Genomic DNA, 23,924 nt, shown 5'->3' on the forward strand with positions numbered 1-23,924 from the left:
ATTACAATGTTCATACTTGCTCCCTTGATTCATAGGAAAAAGACAACCGTCAAGCTTCATCCAAGTTAGTTGGGCAAAATTTTCGGCACAAGTTTGATGGTGCTTCATCTACTTATAAGCTAGCTGATATTAGGCAAGATTTTCAAAATGAGTTTGGTTATTAAATAAGTTATCACAAGGCGTGGAGAGTAAGGGAGTTTGCAATGGAGATGGTTAGGGGCACTCCGGCAGATTCATACCATTTATTACCCTTGTACATGGCAATGGTTGAAAAAAAAAATCTTGGAAGTCGAACATTCATTGAAAAAGACAGTGCGAACAACTTCAAGTACTGTTTCATGGCCATTGGAAGTTCTTTGAGAGGATTCACTTCATGTATTAGGCATGTTATTGCAGTTGATGGTACATTCATGAAGGGCAAGTATAAAGGAACATTATTCATTGCAACATCTCTTGATGGCAACAATCAACTTTACCATGTTGCATTTGGTGTAGGTGGTAGTGAGAATGACGCTTCATGGGAATGGTTTTTTATGAAGTTAAAAGAGTCCATTGGTGATGTTCCTAATTTAGTATTCATTTCTGACTGTCATGGAAGTATTAAGAAAGCAGTTGATAAAGTATTTCCTAGTGCAGGGTATGACATATGTACGCATCATCTAAAACGAAATGTAAATGCTCATTTTAAAGAAGTCGATGTGGGTGCTTTATTTGAATTGGCTGCAAAAGCATATCGACCCATTAAATTTACTCAATATATGAATTTCATCCACAGTGTTAGTTTGAATGTTCACCAGTACCTGACTGATGCCGGATATGAGAAGTGGGCTCGTTCTCACTTCGAGGGGAGGCGTTATAGGATTATGACGACTAATATTGCAGAAAGTATGAATTCTGTCTTAAAAGAAGCACGAACCTTGCCTATTCATAAGTTAATGGATTGTATCATTGACAAATTACAAGAATGGTTTGCAAAAAGGTGAGAATTGGTAATGGATGCATGTACTCTAATGACTACTTGGGTTGAGAAACAGTTGGAAGGGAAATTGGAAAAATCACACGCATATCTAGTAATACAGATTAATTTCCATGAGTTTATAGTTAAGGATAGCGACCTTGATGGCCATGTTGACGTGCTACAAAAGACTTGCAAATGTAATGAGTTTCAAATTGACCAACTTCCTTGTGAACATGTGGTAGCTGTATGTAAGCATATGCGTAACTATTCTGTTTATGATTTATGTGGTCATTATTATTCTGTCAATGCATGGGTTACAGCATATGCAGAGAGCATTTATCTTGTGGGTCCACAAGAGGAATGGGATGTTTCAGAAGAGGTGCGTGCATATGTGCTCTCACCGCTAGTGAAAAAGTGAGAGGTAGGACGGTCGTGAACTATTAGAATACCTTCTCAAGGGGAAGACATCGTGCACCATAAGTATAGTAGGTGCGGATTGAGGGGGCATAATCGACTAACATGCACTGCAGCAACACCACTTTCAGAGCAAGAGCATGGCCCTACGGCTAACCAAACTTAGATAATTGGATTTACAAATTTTTTGTCTTGGACATGTTATGCTTGGAAACTATAATTTGTTGCATTATGAAATAACTAAATTTTTTTACATTCCAATTTAATTTAACTTCTTTGTCTTTATAATTTCAGTTGATATTTTCTACATAGCAGCAAATATAAATTCTTAGCACCAATTAAGTCTTTAAAGAACTAAATTACATTTTTGTCCTCAACAGAATTTGCATATTAATAATTCGTTTTGCATTTCATGGACATAACATGACACTTTGCACGTTTATTAGTCTCTTTAACTTCCATGGCCACATAATTTTTCTGCACAACACCGCTACTTTTCTGTTCTGAGACTGGAGTGGCTGATTTTTTACTCTTTGAGTCAACACGAAAATCATTTTTAAGTTTTTACAGCCAATTTGTTTGCCAAAACCATTGTCGATTAGGCTGTGATGCCTCTATTTCATCAGCGACATCCAACTTCTCCAGTACCTTAAGCTGTAATAATTAGGCCAATTAATAAATGTCAAAGATAAATTAAAAAGAAAAAAAGAAAGACATTGACGATCTAGATTGTTTGTTATTACCTTTTTCTTATCAAATATGGAATAGTCAAGTGAATTAGAGCTAACATGTTTAGTGATTGTCCAATTTAGGATTCTTGGATATTTGACATGCTTACATTTCGAGGCAAAAGTTTCACACACTTCACTGAAAATTTCAAGTGCCCATACCTGTGCAAGTAAAAGAACTAATTAATATTCCTAATCTTAACAATCTCTACGAAAACAATATTGACAATTTGTTACCTGAACTGCAAATGGACAGCCATGAAGGCTGTATGCCTCCTTTTCAGGGACATAGTCTGGATTTGCCATTTCTATATTCTGTCTAATTGCAATCACATTCTTCATACTTTCTAATGTGTTCTCAAAACAGACACGACCCCAAGGATATTTATTGAAATCTTCAAAGTTGTCAATGTGGAGAATGTGATCCCTAATTATAGATGATCTATATTCTTTTCCAAGTAATACAACCTCCAAAAAGTACAACATGGCAAATTTAACCATTTTCATATCATCCTTGGACTTAGTTGCTTCAAATATCTAACCTCTAGTTGTGTTAGTGAACTTTGTGCAACCGTCCAACAAAACATCACATACACGACCACCGTCATCAATAATGTCCAAGTTAGGTTCATAAATTTCTTCACAATTCAGTCCAGTAACTAATGCAAATTCAAACATTGAAAATCGGCAAACTTTTTTCCCTATCTTAAAATACATTGCCTTATCGGATGAATCCATATGCCTTAATACCAACTTGTGCAACAACTGGGCACAAAACTGAAACTCATTCAAGTCCAAAAAGTGCCCAAAACATGATTTGCGAAAAATCCACAGTTGTACATCACTAAGGTTATTTTTTATTATTCTTATTGGTTCTAACGATGACAAATTAGTAATTTTCACTTTCGGTTTGCCACATTTCATTTTTTCCTGAATACTTTTCGTTGACATTTTCTGCATAGCAATAAATATAAATTCTTAGCAAAAATTAAGTCTTTAAACAACTAAGTTATTATAATGAATTAACAACAGTGAAAAAAATCGTGTAATTTTGAAGTCGTGTAATACATGAAGGTTATGTAATACATGAAGTCGTGTAAGTGCAATACATGACGGTCGTGTAATCGTGCAATACATGAAGGTCGTGTAATCATGCAATACATGAAGGTCGTGTAATACACAACCTTGAATCCTACATAACCTTACACGACTAAATCGTGTGTTACATGACAAAATTATAATCGGCACAATCCATCAATTTTTCACAATTTGCATGTAGCAAAACAACTAGAAATTTATTTTTGAACATGTAATGAGAGACCCGCAACTAATTAATCTATTTTTTCTATATAAACCCTAACTTTTTGTTTTTTTTTTCCCTGAATATGAACAAGAAAACTAATTATAGGGAATTACTTACCTCAACTAGTTATATTATGACCATTTTGCAGTAAGGGATCAGCTCTCGCTGGCGATTATGTAGCGACGAACTAGGCTTCTCTTTCTTAGTTGTGGCAGCTTCCCCTTCTTAGGCTCAGTTTGTCCGTGTTGAAGTTCGATTTATCATGTCTGGAGAATGAATGTTTGTTTCGGTAGAGGTGATGCCAGTGAGGAAATTGCAGAGGTGATGCTAGTTGATATTCAATTTAGCATGTATGAGAATAGAGGATGAGTGTTTATTTGTTTGAGTAAAGGTAATGGAGGGAATTGCAGCAGATATGAGTGTTTGTTTGCTTGAGTAGAGGGGGGAGAGGTGTTGTCCGTTGAGTTGAAATGTTTTAAAATGAGGATAGCTTAGTAATTTCCTATCAGCTTTTAAAGGGTATTCATGAAAATTTTGGCAAAAATAAATTTTAGGGTATTGAGATAATTTTTGAAGTATGGAGGTGTACCTGCCGCAATTAACTCTCTGAAGTTCAATAAATATAAATACTAAGGGCCTGTTTGGTAGCGTTTTTGGGCCAGTGTTTTCATTTTCATTTTCGGAGTACTGATATAATATGTGTTTGGTTGATTGAATCCAAAAACAAATTACAAAATAAGAAATCAAAATTCACTTTTTATAACTAGTAAAGTAAAAACATGTTTAACATATGAGTTCTGCTATTTGAACGAAATGAAGACAAAGGGACGACAGAAAAAATTGCCACGTGAATCAATTGGGATTAATGGAAACCAAAAATTGGCACGTGAATCAAGCAGCTTTTGTCCCTTTGTCTATTACTTTTTGAATTTAAAAAATAAAATAATCAAAAGAAAGAAAGAAAAGTAACGAAAAAAAAGGAAAGGGAGATTACTTTTTGAGTTCTGTAGTCTCTCTCCATTTCTCTCATTTACGTGAGTTCTCTGTGTTCAGGAAGGCAAAATTCAAACGAGTTCCATCTCTGCAACTCACAAATTCCGTCTCTGCATCTCACAAATTTCGTCTCTGCATCTCAGTTATCACAAAGAATAAATTAGATCTAGATCTACAAACAGAGATGAGAGATGTTTAAATGGTTAGAATATTTAATTTAAATTGTAAAAATTCATAGATTTTTACTTTTTATATATTTAAATTGTTATGAATTGTTATGATTTTTTAAATTTAAATGACTGGAAATAATGGAATAGATTATAATAATTTCTGAATGTGTTTTATATATGTTAGGATTTTTTAAATTTAAATGGTTGGAAATAATGAAATAAATTATAACAATTTTTTAATGTGTTTTATATATGTTAGGATTTTTCTTAATTTAAATGACTGGAAATAATACAATAAATTATAACAATTTCTAAATGTGTTTTATATATGTCAGGATTTTTTTTTAATTTAAATTGCTGAAAATAATGAAATAAATTATAACAATTTCCGGATGTGTTTTATATATTTAAGTTGTTAGGATTTTATAATTTAAATTGTTGGAGATAATGGAATAAATTATAAAAATTTGTGGATGTGTTTTATATATTTAAATTGTTAGGAATTTTCGTTACTGGACAAATGTTATATAAGTTTCTTAATACAAATGTTAATTATTTTGTAGAAATGGAGTATTTGGAAAATGAGCATGCATTTGAAGAGTTGCAAGAAACAAGAGCTAATGATGTAAATGAAATTGTGGAACCGAACAAATGTGAGCCAGCTCTTGGAATGTTATTTGATAATCATGAAGAAATGTTTGCATTTTACAAAGCTTATGGTAAACAAGAGGGGTTTCCTGTGAAGGTTCGAAGTACTAAGAAGGGGGCCGATGGAATTGTAAAATATGCAACATTTGCATGTGGGCGTAGCGGCAAGTCAGAAAGTAAATCTGCTAATGCATTGAAGCTGAAACCGAATGTGAAAAATCGTTGTGATGCAAAAATTAGAGGTTGTCTAAATGAAGATGGAAAATGGGTTCTTCGAACTTTAAATCTTCAACACAACCATGGATTGAGTCCAGACAAAGCTAGGTATTTCCCATGCAATCGCAGAATTAGTGCAAGCGCTAAAAAGCGAATTGAAATGAATGATTGTGCAGGAATTAGAATTGCCCAAAATTTCAATTCTATTGTTGTTGGAGCTGGGGGGTATGAAAAAGTGCCATTCTTAGAAAACGATTGTAGAAATTTTGTTGACAAAACAAGGCGATTACAGCTTGAGGAAGGAGATGCTATGGCACTTTTAAAGTACTTCCAGAAAAAGCAAGCAGAATGTAATGGATTTTTTTTTAGCATTGATTTGGATGAAGAAGATCGATTAAAGAATGTGTTTTGGGCAGATTCGCGGAGTAGGGCAGCTTACAAATATTTTGGAGATGTCATCACATTTGACACTACATATCTGACCAACAAGTATGACATGCCATTTGCGCCCTTTGTTGGAGTTAATCACCATGGACAGTCTATTTTGTTGGGATGCGGATTGATTTCACGCGAGGATACGGAGACATTTACGTGGTTATCATGCATGTCTGATTCTCCTCCCCTTGGTATTATTACAGATCAAGACAGGACAATGCCAAAGGCAATTGAAAACGTTTTTCCTACTACTAGGCACCGATAGTGTTTATGGCACATAATGAAGAAGGTGCCTGAGAAGTTAGGGGCTTTCAAAGAACGTGAAGGTATTATATCTTCCCTGCTCTCTGCTGTTTATGATTCACTGAGTTCTAATGCGTTTGAGGAAGCTTGGCATTGCATGATTATAGAATATGATTTGTGGGATAATGATTGGTTAAATGGTTTGTACGAGGAGAGGCATCGTTGGGTCCCATGCTATTTAAAAGGCTATTTTTGGGCAGGAATATCAACAACTCAGCGAAGTGAAAGTATGAATGCATTTTTTGATGGATTTGTTAACTCAAAAACAAATCTGAAATAGTTTGTAAAGTAATATGAAAATGCATTGAGGAGGAAAGCTGAATTAGAATGGCAAGCAGAGGCCAAGTGTTTCAGTAAAAGGACACCATGCGTGTCAAGATATGAGATGGAGAGGCAAGTTGAAGAAGTGTACACCATTTCCAAGTTTAAATAATTTCAAGAAGAATTGACTGCTTTGATGTATTGTGATATCTTGGATTCTGTGGGATCAATATATCAAATAATTGAATCATTTGGGCAAGGTCGGAGAGGCTTCTTTGAGGTTGTTTTTGAAGAAGCTGAGTGTGAAGTTACTTGTATATGTTCAAAATTTCAGTTTAGGGGGATTCTTTCCAGACATGCCCTTGCAGTGCTGATACGTAACTCAGTTGAATTACTTCCAGAAAGATACATTTTATCAAGGTGGAGGAAAGATGTGAGGAGATGTTATAGTAAGCTGAAAGTTTGTTATGGTGTGCAGAATTTGACCATCCAGCAAGAAAGATATGAAAAAATGTGTAACGCTTTCAGTGAGGTTGCAGACATAGCCTCTGATGATGAAAATAGCTATAAAACGGTGTTGGATTGGATTGAGAAAGCAATGAAGGATCTGCCCAAGCAAATTCGTTGTGAAAGTGTGGGAAAAACTAATACTGGTGGAGCAAGTTGTAGCAGCAACAAACAAATTAACAGTGAGAGTGTGGAAAGAACTGTTATTGGCGAAGTAAGTTGTGGCAGCAACAATGTTCAACTTGCACTAAATGATCCAGTAGTGACACGTCGTAAAGGTCGTCTACCTTGCCTGAGGAAAGAATCTTCGATTCGAAAGAAATCCGTTCAAAAGAATAAGTCCGCACAAAAAAATAAGGTATGATTAAAAACAAAGATCTATTTTCTAATTAATTTGGTCTTAGTTTAATTGTCTTTAATAATCTTGTAGGATTTACAACAAACTGCCCCATCATCTTATCATGTGCCTAATGAAATCTCCACACAATGGAGCAATATAGCCATGGTAAATTTTGTGAATTTTTTCTTTTAAAATTTTCTTTTATTTCGAGGATATGTAATTAAGTATAAGATTGCGCATATGTAGACGTTACAAGAAGGAAGTACTATTTACGGAAATCTCAACCAATGCGGCACTATGAGCTATTATAATGTAAGAATTAAATTATTTAAAATTTAGTTTTAAGATTTTTATATGAATTTTACATATATTTTATTATTTGATTAGGTACCTATGTACCAATCCCAATTCGGTGGAAGCAACATTTATCAGCCATTTCCTTATAATTGGCACACAGTAAGTTGTTGTTTACAAATCGTTAATGAATACATATACTTTAATATTTCTATAATGTAATATGATGTTTATTTTTATGTATTATAGCAACCAGTCCCACCGTATACTCCACAGTTGCATTATTCTTCTCCTTCGATGACTTATCAAGGATCTCAAAGTGAGAATTTCCAACAGTTACTACAGCAGCAGCAGCGTAATGAAGATAACAATGATGATACTTGACTTGTATTTTGGCTTTAAATTGTAGTGATGAAATAATGCTGTGTTAAATTGAACTTTAAATTTTTAAAATTATGTTAGATTTGACTTTAAATCTTTGAAATTGTAGTGATGGAATAATGTTTTGTGTTAAATTGAACTTTTAATTTTTGAAATTACGTTAGATTTGTTCAAGGTAATAATTTTTCCTCTTAATAATACTATAGTTGCATGTGATTGTGATGTATATGCTCTTACCACTCTCTATTTTAATATATACCTTACTTAATAATTTTGAATTGATTGTTAGTACATGGTTCATGCACATATGCCAATTGGCAAAGTTACAATGAATCACACCATATAAATCTTGAAAAGGCACTTTAATTTATTAATTTCTCGAGAATTGAGTGATCATTTCGCTATTTCCTTTTCTCGAGAATTTATTAATTTCTCTAGCAAATAAGATTGTATTTCCAGAACATATATGAAACCAGCAAAATCTGATGATAGATCTAATTGTGTGTCTTTCTTTTTAATGAAGAAGATGTTTATTTGAAAGAATACAACCATTAGAAATGGTACTTCTTCGAAGACACTCTTTTGGTTTGAAATTGCATCGATTAACAATTGAAATTTTCAATCTTGCTAACCGTTTTTCCAAATTTTTGAAATTTTCAATCTTGCTAATCGTTTTTCCAAATTTACGCCTTTCTGGAAATAAACGGTTAGCCGTTTTCTCAATAAACGGTGAGCCGTTTTCTTCTAGAATATAAAACATGCTCTCTGGAGTTAAACGGTTAGCCGTTTTCTCAATAACGGTGAGCCGTTTTATTTCATAACAGAAACATGCTCTCTGGACTTAAACGGTTAGCCGTTTTCTCAATAACGGTGAGCCGTTTTATCCAGAACAGCAAACATGCTCTCTGGACTTAAACGGTTAGCCGTTTTCTCGATAACGGTGAGTCGTTTTATCCAAAACAGCAAACATGCTCTCTGGACTTAAACGGTTAGTCGTTTTCTCCATACACGGCAAACCGTTTGCGTCCAGAATATCAAACCAAAATACTTGAAAAATATTACAATCTATCTTACACAATATATAAGCTCTTTAAAGGTTAGGTTAATTAGATAATAATCTTTTCAATTCATACAGTTTCTTATCTTTCTTTATCTTTTGTTCTATTTAATTTTGCTATAGTTGTGGCCTCGCTGCTTTATTAGATAATTTAAAGAGATTAAAAGATTTGCTAGCCTAGATAGGTTTCATCCGCGCGCTTTCCTTTAAGCCAGGGTAATTAATTTGATTAAGTCAAAAAGTCAAAAAGTCACACTATATATTTTGCATGAAGCATCAATTCAAGCAAATGAGGAAAAACTTAGGAAATTTGAAACCGTGGGAACAATTCATACACAACAATCATTTTATTTAAATTATTTAAATTTATACATAACACGGGGTACAATTTCATTTATGCAAAATACATATAGCAACGATTATCCCTAAAATACAACATACAATGGATAATATATGCAGAATAATACGATCATTTCTGCCTTTATCAGTTTGCACAGCTTTGTCACATGTAGGCACTTCAGTTTGCACCTCCTTTTCGAGTGTTTCCACAATAAATTTTATAGTTTCTAACATATTGGATGTCTCTGGCAATTTTTCATGCCTTTTTATGTAATCATTGTAGGCGATTTCGGCATCCAACAAAGATGTATAAGATTTATAAGAATTCCCTTTGAATCCATTTACTTGCATCTGACATTCAGGCCAAGAATTGTATATGCCCTGCTTTTGTCCTTTGAAAACAACATAACAGCTTTGAGTAGGCATTTGAATTCTACATTGGAAAAATTTAGATCAATATTCTAGACTTTTATGCTAAGAATTTCAACTGCTAACAATAAGAGAGAATTTCAAAACCAGGAGGGAAAAAAAGAGTAACATTTTAACCTTCTGAAAAAGAATGGGAGCCTCACAGCAAAGCACAAAGGCCAGCATCAACCAAGAAACTAATTTCTACAACTATAAGTGAGACATATCACAGCAACTTGCACCAAAAGAAAACGAGAAAATGAATATCCAGCAAACATATCCAGCAAACAAATTCAGACCAAAAGAAAACGAGAAAATGAATATCCAGCAAACATATCCAGCGAACAAATTCAGACCAAAAGAAAACGAGAAAATGAATATCCAACAAACATTTTCTGAACAATTAATATTTCCCAACATAGTACCAAGTCAAAAGAAGGGCAAAAAGAAAATAAAAATTAAATTTTGATCTAAAGCAATGCGGAGCGGGATCCGATCTGAGTTAAAAACAAAAAAAATGAAATAACTTAAAAGCAAATCTGGTTACCCTTTTGAAAACCCAAGTGCATAGATCCAAAGTCGGAACTCAACGATCAATAATAACCAAATAAATGAATTTTCACAGAGTCGACACTCAAAAACAGAGCAGTGAGCAGTAATAAATGCCCTGTTAGTATCTATGAAGACGAGTGAGAAAATGAAAACCAGAGGCTGAGGCTCTGACGTTCAGTGTCTCTGAAGAAGAAGAAGAAGCACTGAAGCAACGAATTAAATGAACACGAGGCTGTACCATGTGAGCTACGATACACATTCACACACGCAAACAAAATCAAATCCAACACCACCAACAACAACTCACCCATGTTTCCAATTTTTTTAATACAATATTTTCAATTATTTATCTTTTTCTTATCATCTTTGTCCGATCGTGCAAGAAAAAAAGTTATAATTATAAAATTTTAAAAAAATGCTTACGGAAGAAATGTTAACACTGTCAATCTCAAAATTTCATCATCCACAACATAAAAAAAATAAAAAGAAATGCTTACGGATGCAAAAAGCAACAACTACAAGTCTCCAAAGCAGCGACGTCGTAGTAGATCTGGGCTGAGGCGATCGTGTCCGTTCTAGATCTGGGGCTGGGCGAGAAAAAAAAAAAGGCTGGTAACGAACGAAGCCTGCTCAATGGAGGGGAGTCTGGTAATGAAGCAAACTCAATGGAGGGGGAGTAAAATGAGTGGTTGGGGAGTGTGTGTAAAAGGGGGAGTAAAACGAAGCAAACTCATGTATGGTAATGAAGCAAACTCAATGGAGGGGGAGTAAAATGAGTGGTTAGGGAGTGTGCGTAAAAGGGGGAGTAAAACGAAGCAAACACATTTTTTTTTATTTCGTGTGGGTCCATGTAATATTAAAAGAAACAGAAATCAACACTTAAAACGAGTAAAACGATAATTCAAACTTGCGTTTCTATCGTCCCTTTGTCTCCATTGAGTTCGTTTATCATTTTCCTTAACATATTCTCTGCTTATTACAAAACCAAACTTAAAAACAAATTAAAAAATAAAAGCCAACAAAAAATCTCATTCACGAACTCACGGTGCTCTCTCTCCATCCTTTCCTGATCTACTCACAATGTCATCTCTCTCTCCTTATCTGCTCACAACGAAGCTCTCTCTCTCTCTCCTTATTTTTGTCGATCTACACACAACAGCAAGCTCTCTGTCATTTTCTCTCCAGATCTGGTCTTTTTCAGTTTGCCCATCTCGGTTGCTGCACTTCATCTCTGGCGTCGTTGCCGCTTCACTCGATCACCGTCGCTGCCACTTCATCTCTGACGCTGCTGGTGCGCCATCTCGCTGCAACCATTGCTGCTCCATCCAACTACCTTGACTGTTTTTGCTCTCTCAGCTCCATTTTTGTTATGTGAGTTGCTGATATTTTTCTTTTTTAAGGCTTGCGTACAATCGAATTTGGCATTCATTGGGTTTTAATTTGCTTGGTAAAATGGTGAATGTTGAGAATCCGTACTCAATAATTATTTTCTATTTTAAAAGGGATCGATTCCATTGCCATGGACATGAAGGAGAAGAAATTGACAGTGATAGGAACCGTTGATCCTGTAAACGTTATGAGCAAATTGAGAAAATATTGGCCGACAGATATAATATTAGTTGGGCCAGCAAAGGAGCCAGAGAAGCCAAAGGAGGGGCCAAAGAAGGAAGAATCGAAGAAGAAAGAGGAAGCTAAGAAAGAAGAGCCAAAGAAAGAAGAGCCCAAAAAAGAAGAACCCAAGAAAGAAGAAGAAAAGAAAGAGGAAGAGAAAAAGCAAGAAGCGGCACCGGCACTGGTACCACTACCGGATCCTGTTTTAAAGCTTGTTAAAGCTTACAGAGCTTATAATCGTTACTTGACCACTCATTACCATGTTCAAAGCATTGAAGAGAATCCAAACGCTTGTGTTATTTGTTAATTTTTCAACAGAAATTAAAGACATTTTGCTAAATTGGTGACTTGATTTGAATGTCATCAATTCTTATAGTAAGCAGGCAACATCAAGATATCAAACTTGTGTATATAAAAGGTGCTGCCTCCTCTGTTTCTTTCCATATATGAGTGAGTAATTGAACTGTAGAGAAAATAAATAAAACTTTTTGAATTTTGTTTTTGTTCATCATCAATTTTTTTCCTCTTCCCTTTTTTTTTTTTTTTTTGGTTAGTTATTTTCATTATGTACACCAGAGGATCAAAGTCGATAAAGATTTAGCCTCGGATTAGGGTTCATTTCTAGTGGCATTTTTCTTATTTTTGCTAAAGCTAAAACTGATTATAATGTGCTTAAATAATTAAGTTTAAAAAAAATTTATTCGACGAGAAAATATGAGTAATTACCAAACGGATTTTTTCTATTTTTATTATTTTTAATTGTGTCTACTAAACGCATATTATTATTTTTAATTTTAAAATATAAGATATAAAAAATAATATCAAATACATATTTAAATTTAAAATACAATAACTATAAAATATTATTTTTATTTTTATTTTTATTTTTATTCTCAAAAAATACAAATTCAGAAACAATATCAAACGGCCTAAGGGTCTGAGCAATAACATATCCCGAAACGTTTCGTGGGATTTTTTTCCCCCCTAAATTGTTCGCGGTTAAAGCTTGAGACTCATTGACTGAGTGGGGACTGAGGAAATTGCTCTGAACTTGCCAACGACTTGCTTTGAAACGACACGATGCAAGAAACCATTTTTCTTCTTATCATTTTCTCACATTCAATGTTTTTGAATCAAACACACAGTTGAAAGAAATGGACATTGAAGGAAAGAGATTACCTCTCTGCTCTAGGAAAATCAATTATTTGAGTCACTTATCTTCAATCTTCAGCAAGGTGACTTCATTTATTCACCCTTTTTTATTTTAAATTTCGTAATCTTGATAATAAATTTAATCACCCAACTCGCTTTTTGTTTATGTCCATGAGCTTGTTTAGATACATGATGTGATTCCTTGAATTTGATTTGAATACTTTTACTGCTGCAGAGAAGGGGATTTAGTGGTTGTTTTGTAGGCTTTCTTAGGTGTTTTTTGTTACTCTAATTGTTTTGTAGGCTTTCTCATGTGCTTTTTGTTACTCTATATATAGTATATAACTTGAGAGTCTAAGTACAGGCTTGTGCATTGCTTGGTAAAGATGGGAAACTTGGGCCTGCAATTTTGTTTCTTTTCCTGGAGGCTGCATCAGTTGTGCTGGATTTTTTTGAGAGAAGCAAGTGGGCTTCTCTTGCTGCATTTCTGTTGTCAGCATTTGGTTTTGCTATAAACATTTATGTTTGTTATCTGGAAAAAACCAGCACAGAAATCAAACCACCAGCTGAGAGGCAACTTGGGATAGTGGAGATTGTCTTCTCTGTACTCCAGTTGATTGCTACATTGATTCACTTTATTCTATTGGCGTCAGATGTGAAGTACAATTATAGTGCATCTGTTGTTTTTCTGCTGGCCTTTTCTGTAATTGCTATTGTGTTCGTTTTTAAAGAGGAAGAAAAACTTACTAATTCATCTATTGCAAAAGATTCATCGGACGATGATTCTGTACTCGGAACTCCCATTGAACTGGATATGCGAGGGACTGTTATGAATCATGGTAACCCCAAGAATAAATTACGCTTTAGATCCAGACTATTCAAAGAAGGTAGATTCTTTTTTTTCTTCTTTTTTTATATATGAAACAAATTTATGACTTTTGCTGGAATCTAATAATAAGACTTGTTGCAATGCAGAGGGCGGCCCAGGTATTGAGCAGTCTCAGATTGACGGTGAAGCTACACCTGGAAAGAAACTTCTTGGATGTGGACATCCTGTAGGTAGTGTTAGTCTTTGTATGTTTCAGGTGATTTCTTTTTTCTTTGAGCTTATACAAACCGTGAAATATGTTTGGCAGTTATTTGCATAATGTATTAACATTTAATATCTTAACAAGTTGTGTTTTAGTGGGTTCGTCATCTGCAGGATGGCACCAAACATTATATTAAGGGTGAGCATCGAAATAAGTTTTGACCTTTTTGTGCTTGTTAAAATGTTATGACTAACATGTTCAAAATTTTTTGTTCAGGAGCCATAGAGCCAGAATATGTTGTCACAGCTGATGATGTTGGTAAACTGATATCTGTCGAGTGCATACCAATGGATGATCAAGGCCATATGGTATATATACAGAATAATGATTCTGTTATGTCATTCCTAGGTCCTTTTTGTCCTATTCTTTTCACGACTGAAAAGTTTAAAACTGGTAGGTAATGGACCAATGATTATGCCCTCTCATCTATGAGGCACGTGAGCCAAACACCACAACACAGACTTAAAAACAGACACAAAAGCAACTTATCATAGTTGAAATACTACATGAGGAGATTCTAAATGCTAAGTTATCCCTTTAACTAAAAATTTAAGCTGTTATAATGGCTTAACAGTAGTATTAAAGCTCTAACACATTAAAATTCAAACATAATGTTTTCAGCTGATATTGAACTTTGTTATCTCAAGTGATATTGGAATATTCTCCATATGCTACTGATATGTAAAGTTAGTATTCCATTATCATCGAAATCAAATCCTGAACTGCTTTTAGGTGATTATATCTACACTGAATTTGGAATTTCAGTACCCCGTTGCATGATGTATTACCATTTTTCCAGAAGATTAGTTAAATTGGTCTCAGGTTGTATTATTTTCTCCCTTTGTTTTGTTATTATATCCCTAGTTAAATATGAAGCTTATGTTTCCCAACATTCATGGAATTTAACTCTTTATTTATTTACTTGTGCATTTGTTATAACTTGCCCCATTACAATCTTTGAAGTTAAAAAGAAAAAAAAGTTGCTACTGTTGAATTTAATGCCTGAAAATGTTGCCATCCTGACTATTTCTATCATACTTTTTGATGTTATTAGGGGGAAATGGTGGAGGCTTTTGCTAATGGACATTCCAAAATCAAGTGTGGTAGGTTTATATGATTGGAATTGATAGTTATCAGGCCTAAATATCATTAAAATTCTCAAAATGAAATTTATTAGTGATGTAATTAAGTTCTCCATATGTGCACTGATTTTTTTTTTTTCCCAAATCTTCCATCAAGACCAAAGATATTGGAATTTTGAATCTTTTTCATCACATATTGGATCTTACCAAGAATTAAAATAATTTTTTGTACCGTCTTCATGAAGTCTCTAGTTTGTACAAGTTATTGATCTTTTCAATGGTCAAATCTTTTTCATCAGAAGTTCTTTGAGCCTCCACTGATGTAGGTTTGAGTTGCATTCTTTTGTGGTTAGTAATTATGTCATAAATTCTCCCATTAATGAGACATTATTTTTGTACAACTTAATATTGTAGCCATGCCGGCGAAATTGTTAACATCACGATTGCAGCTCTTATATGTCTTCTTGAATAAATCAACAAAAGATGGTGTTGGGATAATCATAATGGCCATTTGTTTGTAGCTTTCAGTTGAAAATGTGAGACTGATGTCCATTCAACCTAAATTTGTCACCTGTAGCCTCTTGCATTGATTTATTATTAAAACGAGAAAAGTAATTGCTTGAATTTACTTCAAAACCCAATACTTGTTTTGATAACTGATATGCTGTCAGCTGTCACTCATACTTTTGCTTGTTAAAACACTTAGTTTACATTTTAGGATAGAAAAGATGTGTATTCAATTTTTTTGAGCTTTTCCCTGAATTATTTGCATAACGTTCTGATGAGAAACTTTACAGATCCGGAAATGCGGAGCGAGATTGACATGCATATGTCCAAAGGCGAAGCATCATTCAGTGTTCTATTACTGGTAAATTTCTTTTATTCACTAAATGTTACACAGAAATGTCCAGAGTATTGGAATTGTGTCGTAACATAAATTTTTGCTACAACTTCAACAGGTTCCTTCTTCTGAGAATCAGGGGCCGGTAACTCTACCAGCAACTCTAATCTTGAGACGGTCAAGTTTCCAAATCAAGATCAATAGTACAGAATATGTGGTGATTGAAGAGAAATTTACAATTAGATTATCGGTATGCTACTTACAATTGATGCACTGTCTGATTGATTAGATTATTAATTTTCAATTTGAATTAATTAATTACACTACATAATGTCATTTTGTTGAACAAGGTCCAAGAAAGAAAGAATATCCTATTAATGATTCAACAATTCATTGTCAGCTTTGATGGACTCTTTAAATCAATCAGTTATTTCTTTATATATTAGAAAACAAATTTATCTTTCAGAGGCAAGTGCATTATTGATTAGTCACTCGTTTTTTCACATGCAAGATACTAGATATCATTACTTTATTGTTTTTTAAACAGTGCAACATGGACGACTTATAAGATATGGTTGAAAGATGATTAAGCACGAGATTTTTTAACACACCTTTCTGCTTCAGGTTAAAATGCATATATATTTTTGTTCTGAAACTTGTAGTATCCTAAAAAAAGCTGCAGAAAAATTTTCTATTATTTATATGCAATGCTTTCATTATCTTTTCCCATCCTATTGATATTGCAGATCAAGATTCCTTCCGGGCTCCCAACAGAATTAATTTTAACATGCTCTGATGGTGCTTTGCATTGTTTCAGCACATCTGATTTTCGGTAAGATAATACACATTAATTATGCTTGGAAGTTATTTTGTTCCCAAATAAATTAGCGTTACATGTTCTTACAACAAAGTTTGTAATTGAGGCCATCCTTCATTGACCATTGTTTACATCCATAGTTTCCAACTCCTAGCTGCGAGTTAAAATCATTCAAAAGAAATTGTAAGGGACCCCTTGTCACCAAGTCCACTATAACTTGTATCTGTAATGATGTTTATCTTATTAATTTGGGCTATTGATACATTCATGATTGATGGAATATTTTCTGGGTAAGGGACTAAGTGGAGAAAAACAGAAGTAAGAGGCTTGTGTTTTACTTGGACCATTTACCATTAACGTACAGTAGTATGTAGCATAGCCAGAAATTTTCATTTAGATTTGTGGGGGTAGAGTGTCTAAGTGTAAGAAGGATATGTGGATGGTTAAGTCTAATATAATTTTAATTTTCTCGTTAAGGTCTTATGCACCTGTGGATCCCAATTGCCTCTGCCACCAAACATGAAAGTCTTATGACTAATTTTACAAATGTTTCCTTCCAGCTGTCATGGTCTCTGGGATTCAAAACTCTTGTTAAACAAACCCAGTTGAGTAAACCACCATCTTTTCCATTTGAATTTCCCATCAGTTGGGCTGAAGAAATGTCTGCAAGAATAAAAATCCTTCAGTTGGGTTTATATATAGACACTACGTCTTTCCTAGTAGGGACTAAGTTTTGAAAGGTGTCGAATGTAAATCTTAATGTCAGATACTCTCTTCTCAAAAAAAAAAAAATGTCAGATACTCATGATAATTTATTTCTTATACCCTATCGAGATTTGTTTTTCTTTCCATCACTATACATAAATTATACAGAGAAATTTCATTGCTTGTAAACTTCCATCATGGATCATTTTGCAGAATTGTTTATGTGGTACTATCTGGTGCATACAACAGAAACTAGAATTGCATAACAGTGATTTCAGTTTGTTTATTAATGTAATGCGCTCTAACATGATGCATTTGATTTTTTTCTTTTTCCTTGGTAGAACGCTTGATGCTCTTGTGCTGACCATGAGAATGTTCCAAACCCAGGTATATTTCCTCACTAGAACTGCACCAAAGTGATTTCTGCATACATGTGAGTTGTCGTTTTTTTACCCCCAACAAATCTTGATGTTCTTACATACAATCTATGCTAGCGTAAGAAATTTTCTATCATCATTTGATGTTTATTCTCCAAGAAGTTTGCTTTGACCTGAAAAATAAGAAACATTATTATGAAATCTCCATGATTTTCCTTTCTTTTTCATTCTTTTTATGCTTTTTTAAATGCAAGATTGGTTTTAAGAAGCATCATCTCCATCCAGTATCTAGTTATAGTAGATGGTTATGTTATGTTCCATTGAGGATGGTATCTAGATATTTATATGGATGTTCTAATTTCTGGTAGAGATCAATTAGTACGGATCTATGAAGATCTTTTCTACATGATTAATATCCAAAACTAATTAGTCGGACAAAATTTCCATGGTTGAATTGCGAACTTGGACACCATGCTTCCTTAGATCACCTTTTGATTTTATTTGATCATTTTTCCTTTTCTTTTTCTTTTTTTTCCTTGAAAAAGGCAAAACAGGTGACTAGAGCTAAAAGAATTAAGCCAGATGAATAAACTGGGATTTTTTCTCTTGGTAATTGGGTCATTGAAGCTATCAGAATCAGCGGCATTTTGTACGATAGGGCTGAAAAGGTATCATACTATCATTTACTATTAGTTTTGCCTTTGTTCTTTTTATCTTCTCTAAAGGCAAAGCTAACAGTAAATGATAGTATGATACCCTATAATTTTGATGGAGTATTCTTTGTGGTCAAAATTATAGGGTATCATACTATCAGTTACCGTTAGCTTTGCCTTTGTTCTTTTCCATCTTCTCCATATTATTTCTATATAACACATTATTCACTCATGAATGCCCATTGGTCTGAATTTAAAGTGATCTAATTTGTTAACCCATTTGTTTATTCTGACATCTCTATTTGGAATTTTACATTATGACAAGAGAAACATAAGAGCATAGGCCTTTCTTCTTTCGAGTGTACATCTAGGCGTCTTAATCCATTCTTGGTTAAATATGGATAATTATAAATTCGCATCAAGCTGTTTCTCTAGTTTTTATTTAGTGAAAAATAAATATTTCCTAAAATTTTCTCACTGTTTGGGGTGGGAATTTCACCATGCTACTTGTCACAATATTTACTCTTTCTTGATTGAGACAAGACTGTACCTGATTGGAAATTGGGATTTAATGGTCTACGATCCCCTTGATTCTGCTGTTTAGTTTAGAGAGTAAGGCTCAAAAGTATGTTCAGGCATTAGTATGGCCTAAATAAGCTCTTATTGCAACTTTGACAATGGTTGTTTACTTGAGCAGCAGACTTGGGCCTAAATAATAATGGCACCTGTTACAAATAGTAATGTGAGAGTAGAATATATAAGTGGATAATGGAGAACCAATAATATTAATGTTCTAGGGTTGTTATAGGCTAGAAAATGTAATTAGGGAAATGTTTCTTGAAAAATCTAGATATTTTTTTTTTGTTGGTTTTCCTCCTAAAAGAATTGTGAAGTCTGCTGTTAATAGAAATTCATTTCTCCCTCTATATTTATTACCACTTATGCTTGCATACCTTTGCATTTATTTGCACCCATGCTTACACGGCCTTGTATGTACCTTTACATTTATATTTCATGCATGCTTAGTTATTTTTGTAAAAATTTATGAACATGTATTAATTGTTAGCCTTGCCTATTGGCTTTAAACAATATTAACCTTTACCACAAGTTTTCACCGATCAAATTAACATTGTTAATATTTAATATCTGCATGCTTTGTCCATGCATTTAATTCAAAGATGGCGCATGCATTTCACAAGTATTTATTCTAATGCATGCTTTTTATTGAATATTATGTGCGTTTTGTCTAAGCGTTAAATTTGCTTATGCATGCTTGCTCTATGCACTCAATTGTGATGCATCCTCTTGCTAATTCAAAGATGACTTTAAACATGTTTAACCTTTGCCACAACCTTCCACAGGTCAATTCAACATTGTTAATGTTTAATGTCATACATACTTTGTCCATGCATTTAATTCAAAGATGGCGCATACATTACATGCATTTATTCCAATGCGTGATTTGTATTAAATGTTATGCATGCCTTTGTCAAATCATTAAATTTGCTTATCCATGCTTTGTCTATACATTCAATTGTGATGGATGCGCTCTAAAGTTAGTCTTTTTAGTTTCTAATTATTTATTTATGGCTACTAACTCTTTGACTTTTAATTCAAAAATAAATAAAATAAACAGTTGATGTATATGAATCAGCAATGTGTGCATATAATTTAAGATTTAGTATTTTAAATTAGATTTTTTTTAATAGAATGATTGGTTTTTTTTATTAGCTCATTTCACAAGAAATTCCCTTACGTACTAAGGTCTTTCAATTAGATTTAATCCAAAATTCAATGTGAGTTGAGCTTTACTTTAATTTAACCGTTGTTTTAAACCACAGCTTATAGTGGTTGCCCCAACTTGGGTCTATCATAAATTACGTACCTTATCGGTTGGAATGAATCTTTGGGCTTAACATCGATTTTTCAATCCACTTGGCAAGGCGATGGAAGCATTAATACGGCCATTCATTTCAAGAAGTCTTTTAAATGTATTAGGGACATTTTCATTTTCGTTTATAGGTGTAGCTTCCACAACGAACCAAATAAATGCAAAGTTGTCGTTTCTAACCATTGAACATATCTTACAGCATTTACAAAATTAAGCATATTTCTCGAATCATTTCTACAAAATACACAAATATTTTTAAACTGTCGAGTTGGAAATTCTGTCATTATGACTTTTGAATAAAATGTGGAGGTTTTAGGTGTTTAAACCAAACTCTTTGAAAGGTTTGTATTGATAAATCTAGCAACTCACTCCTTATATATATACAAATTGTTGATTATATTTTTACACTCTTTCTTCTGACATTTGAAAAAAAAAAGCAAGATTGTGCATTTGACTTTTGGTACTTAGAAGCTATAAAGGTTGTCTGGAAAACAAATTTCCTTGTCTAGTAATCATTAAAAAAAAAAATTCCACAAAGTCTTCTTTACATCGACTGTCAATGTGCTCAAAGTGCTTGTAAGGCTTCCCCAGTGTTAAATAGATTGAATAAGATTTTGGCATTATATTGAGTTCAAGGGAGCTGCAAAAGTTTTTAATTGCATTCATCAAGAATGGTAAAAATAATAATACAACGCGACGGCTACTACAAGCCAAAGGAGGTGTTGAACTGATTTGAATCTTGGACTTGGACTAGATCTTGTTTTGTCAAAGCGATTGGGTTTGTTGGCTAACCCCAAAGGAATGATTGGTGCCATATCTCAATTTAGTATTAATCTGGCCTTTTTTTTTTTTTTTTAGGGTTTCTATGGGATTTGATTTTAAGGCAGGAAATTTGATTATGCGATCCGTTTCTCTACGACCGCACATCTTAAATAATCAAAGGGACTAAAAATTCTACCTAAGAATCAATCTTAGACCTAAAGGCCTAGTCTTATCCATAAGGTACATATTTCTTAGTAGACCTAAGCTATTGTACAAGGGCAATCGCAGTAGGTTGTGGTTTGAAAGGTATGAAAACATTAGAGTGAGGCTTTGGCTAATTCACATTGAAGCTTTGGCTAAACCTACTTGGAGGACTTTAGTCCATAAGGGAATGTCTTGTGAAACGAGCTAGTCAAGAATTAATCATTTAAAAAAAAAATAGTGTAAAACACTAAATTCTAATTCATATACATATTATTGATTCACATACATAGACTATGTATTTTATTTACTTTTAAATTAAAGGTCAAAAGGTTGGTATCTACAAATAAGTAAAGTAGTAGCTAAAGAGGCTCACTTTGGCAAACATACATCATAATTGAATATATAGATAAAGTATTCATAAGTTAATTTAATGCATATATAACATTTAATGCAAAGCATGCATTAAAATAAATGTATGTGATAACTTGTAAGATGCATGCATCACCTTAGGATTAAACACATGGACAAAGTGTGCATGACATTAAGTGTTGGCAAAATCAATTTGATTGGTGGAAACTTGTGTTAAAAGTTAAACATGTTAAAAGTTGATAAGCATGACTAACAACTAATATAATACTTATAAAATTATCAACAAAAATGACTGAATATGCATGAAATTTTATGTAAGAATGTATGCCAATAAATGTAAAGGTGCATGCAACGTTGTTCATGTAAGAATAGGAGTAAATAAATGCAAAGGGAGAAATGAAGCCTATAAAAAATAGGCTTCATAATTCTTTTAAGAGGGAAAAAAATTATAGATTTTTCATGAAACATTTTCTAAACGGTTTTCAAAATACATTTCTGTCAATTATCTCACATTTTTTTCTAATTAATAACAACCCTAAAATATCTTAATATTAAATTATTAGTTCTTCTCCATTGGTGTAATCTACTCTCACATCATTATTCACAGTAGGTGTCATTGTTGTTTAGGTTTGAATCCATTATTCAAGTTTAATGAAACAACAACCATGGACAAAATCATAGCACCAACTTATTTTGTGTGAATATACTTTGGACTTTACTCTCAAGACCGCATAACAGAATTAGGTGGATTATGTGCCATTCAACTGAACTTTTCAATTAGGCCCAATTTTATTTCAATTAAGAAAGTCTCATCTTTGTAACACATGGCCCAGTAAAATTTCTGCCCGAATTATTCTATAAATATAAGCAATTTCTTAAACATCTCAATTGAATAATCAAAATGCCACAATTACTGTTCACAATTTGAGTACTGATTATGTTTTGTTATTTGAGATCATCAACCAAGCAGTCGGAGCCGCCGCTTGCAGCGAAGTTATTTGATGGACCCAATTGCAGTTCTGGAAAATAAATAAATACATAAAATTCTTTCCCTTATTGTCTTCAGCTTCATACGTCTTCGATGATCAAACTTTTTCTCTCTGTTTCTTCCTTTTAAACTATCAATTTTTCTCTTGAAATTTTTTAACAGCAACTTATTCAGTTCTTCCATTTGTTATCAAACTTTTGGCAACCACTTTCAAATAAGGCATTTGATTGCTTTTATATTGTTTTTCTTAAAATAAAATAAAATAAAATAAAATTCCTCTGCACGTATCTATGACAAAGGGGCTTCTCATTCCAAGAAGTCAGGTTGGATTTATATTTTGGAGGAACCATAAATTAGGCTTTATTTGTATTGTCGTTTGAGATTTAGTTTCCAATTTTGCCATGCCGGATTTTCTTTTTTGGGGGGAAAAAAAAAAGGAATGAGTACTACTATTACACGGTATCTTCATTGACATGCCATTACGTGTGACAATTGATGATAAGTGACGCATCATTTAGATACAAATTACCAACTTATATTTCCAAACTACGTAAGCACTAAGCTATTTGAAACTATTTGGCCAGAAAAATTCAGGAGATTCCCATTGAAAATTAATTCATTTTAAGTAAAATTTCTGCTTGACTCCCTCAAATTTGCAGGGTCTATGTTATCACCTCCTAAAGTTATTTTTCCTCATTATTGCCCTCGTCGGACCAATCCTAATTTCACCAGAGTGTGCAAGGATATATGTGTATATCAGTGGAGCTATGATAAATTTTAAATTTGGACGTTCATTGATCTGGATGAAACTATGGTGCAACGGTTGCACCGTACCACTCAATTTTGTCTTTTTCAATTAATTACATCTCAATACCTATATTTAAAAAAAAAATGAATAGACACTAGAAGTTACAAATTTTTATATATGAGTCCTCTTTTGGGATAAAAATGGATTTTAAAAATATTTAACTGTTACTATTATTAATATTTTTAATGTCATTATTATTATATTAATATTATTGTTATTATTATTAAAATTTATTATTTTAAATATTGTCATGTATTATTATTACT

The 23,924-nt window shown here is 33.2% G+C and overlaps 4 protein-coding genes across 4 annotated transcripts; all 4 read left to right on the forward strand.

The window, feature by feature from the left end:
• Positions 1-203: 203 nt before the first annotated feature.
• On the forward strand, positions 204-983 carry LOC112099151. Its single transcript, XM_024186261.1, has one exon. The coding sequence runs from the start codon at positions 204-206 to the stop codon at positions 981-983; it is 780 nt and encodes a 259-aa protein (XP_024042029.1).
• A 4,148-nt stretch (positions 984-5,131) lies between these two features.
• Positions 5,132-6,130, forward strand: LOC112099152 (protein FAR-RED IMPAIRED RESPONSE 1-like). Its single transcript, XM_024186262.1, has one exon. The coding sequence runs from the start codon at positions 5,132-5,134 to the stop codon at positions 6,128-6,130; it is 999 nt and encodes a 332-aa protein (XP_024042030.1).
• A 5,658-nt stretch (positions 6,131-11,788) lies between these two features.
• LOC112099296 (heavy metal-associated isoprenylated plant protein 39-like) lies at positions 11,789-12,313 on the forward strand. Its single transcript, XM_024186647.1, has one exon. It carries the CDS (start codon positions 11,827-11,829, stop codon positions 12,223-12,225), a length of 399 nt encoding a protein of 132 aa, XP_024042415.1. The 5' UTR covers positions 11,789-11,826; the 3' UTR covers positions 12,226-12,313.
• Positions 12,314-12,952: 639 nt separating this feature from the next.
• On the forward strand, positions 12,953-14,218 carry LOC112099153. Its single transcript, XM_024186263.1, has 4 exons — positions 12,953-13,153; positions 13,435-13,957; positions 14,046-14,125; positions 14,207-14,218. The coding sequence occupies exons 1-4, from the start codon at positions 13,073-13,075 to the stop codon at positions 14,216-14,218; spliced, it is 696 nt and encodes a 231-aa protein (XP_024042031.1). The 5' UTR covers positions 12,953-13,072.
• Positions 14,219-23,924: the final 9,706 nt, after the last annotated feature.

Source organism: Citrus clementina, unplaced genomic scaffold (assembly GCF_000493195.1).
Source record: "Citrus clementina cultivar Clemenules unplaced genomic scaffold, Citrus_clementina_v1.0 scaffold_4, whole genome shotgun sequence".
NCBI lineage: Eukaryota > Viridiplantae > Streptophyta > Magnoliopsida > Sapindales > Rutaceae > Citrus > Citrus x clementina.

Excerpts from the sequence above, each read along its gene's own strand:
- LOC112099151 (XM_024186261.1), top strand. The coding sequence starts at position 204 with ATGGAGATGGTTAGGGGCACTCCGGCAGATTCATACCATTTATTACCC.
- LOC112099152 (XM_024186262.1), top strand. The coding sequence starts at position 5,132 with ATGGAGTATTTGGAAAATGAGCATGCATTTGAAGAGTTGCAAGAAACA.
- LOC112099296 (XM_024186647.1), top strand. The coding sequence starts at position 11,827 with ATGGACATGAAGGAGAAGAAATTGACAGTGATAGGAACCGTTGATCCT.
- LOC112099153 (XM_024186263.1), top strand. The coding sequence starts at position 13,073 with ATGGACATTGAAGGAAAGAGATTACCTCTCTGCTCTAGGAAAATCAAT. Across the intron at positions 13,154-13,434 it reads TATCTTCAATCTTCAGCAAG|GCTTGTGCATTGCTTGGTAA; the intron begins GTGACTTCATTT and ends GTCTAAGTACAG. Across the intron at positions 13,958-14,045 it reads ATCCAGACTATTCAAAGAAG|AGGGCGGCCCAGGTATTGAG; the intron begins GTAGATTCTTTT and ends GTTGCAATGCAG.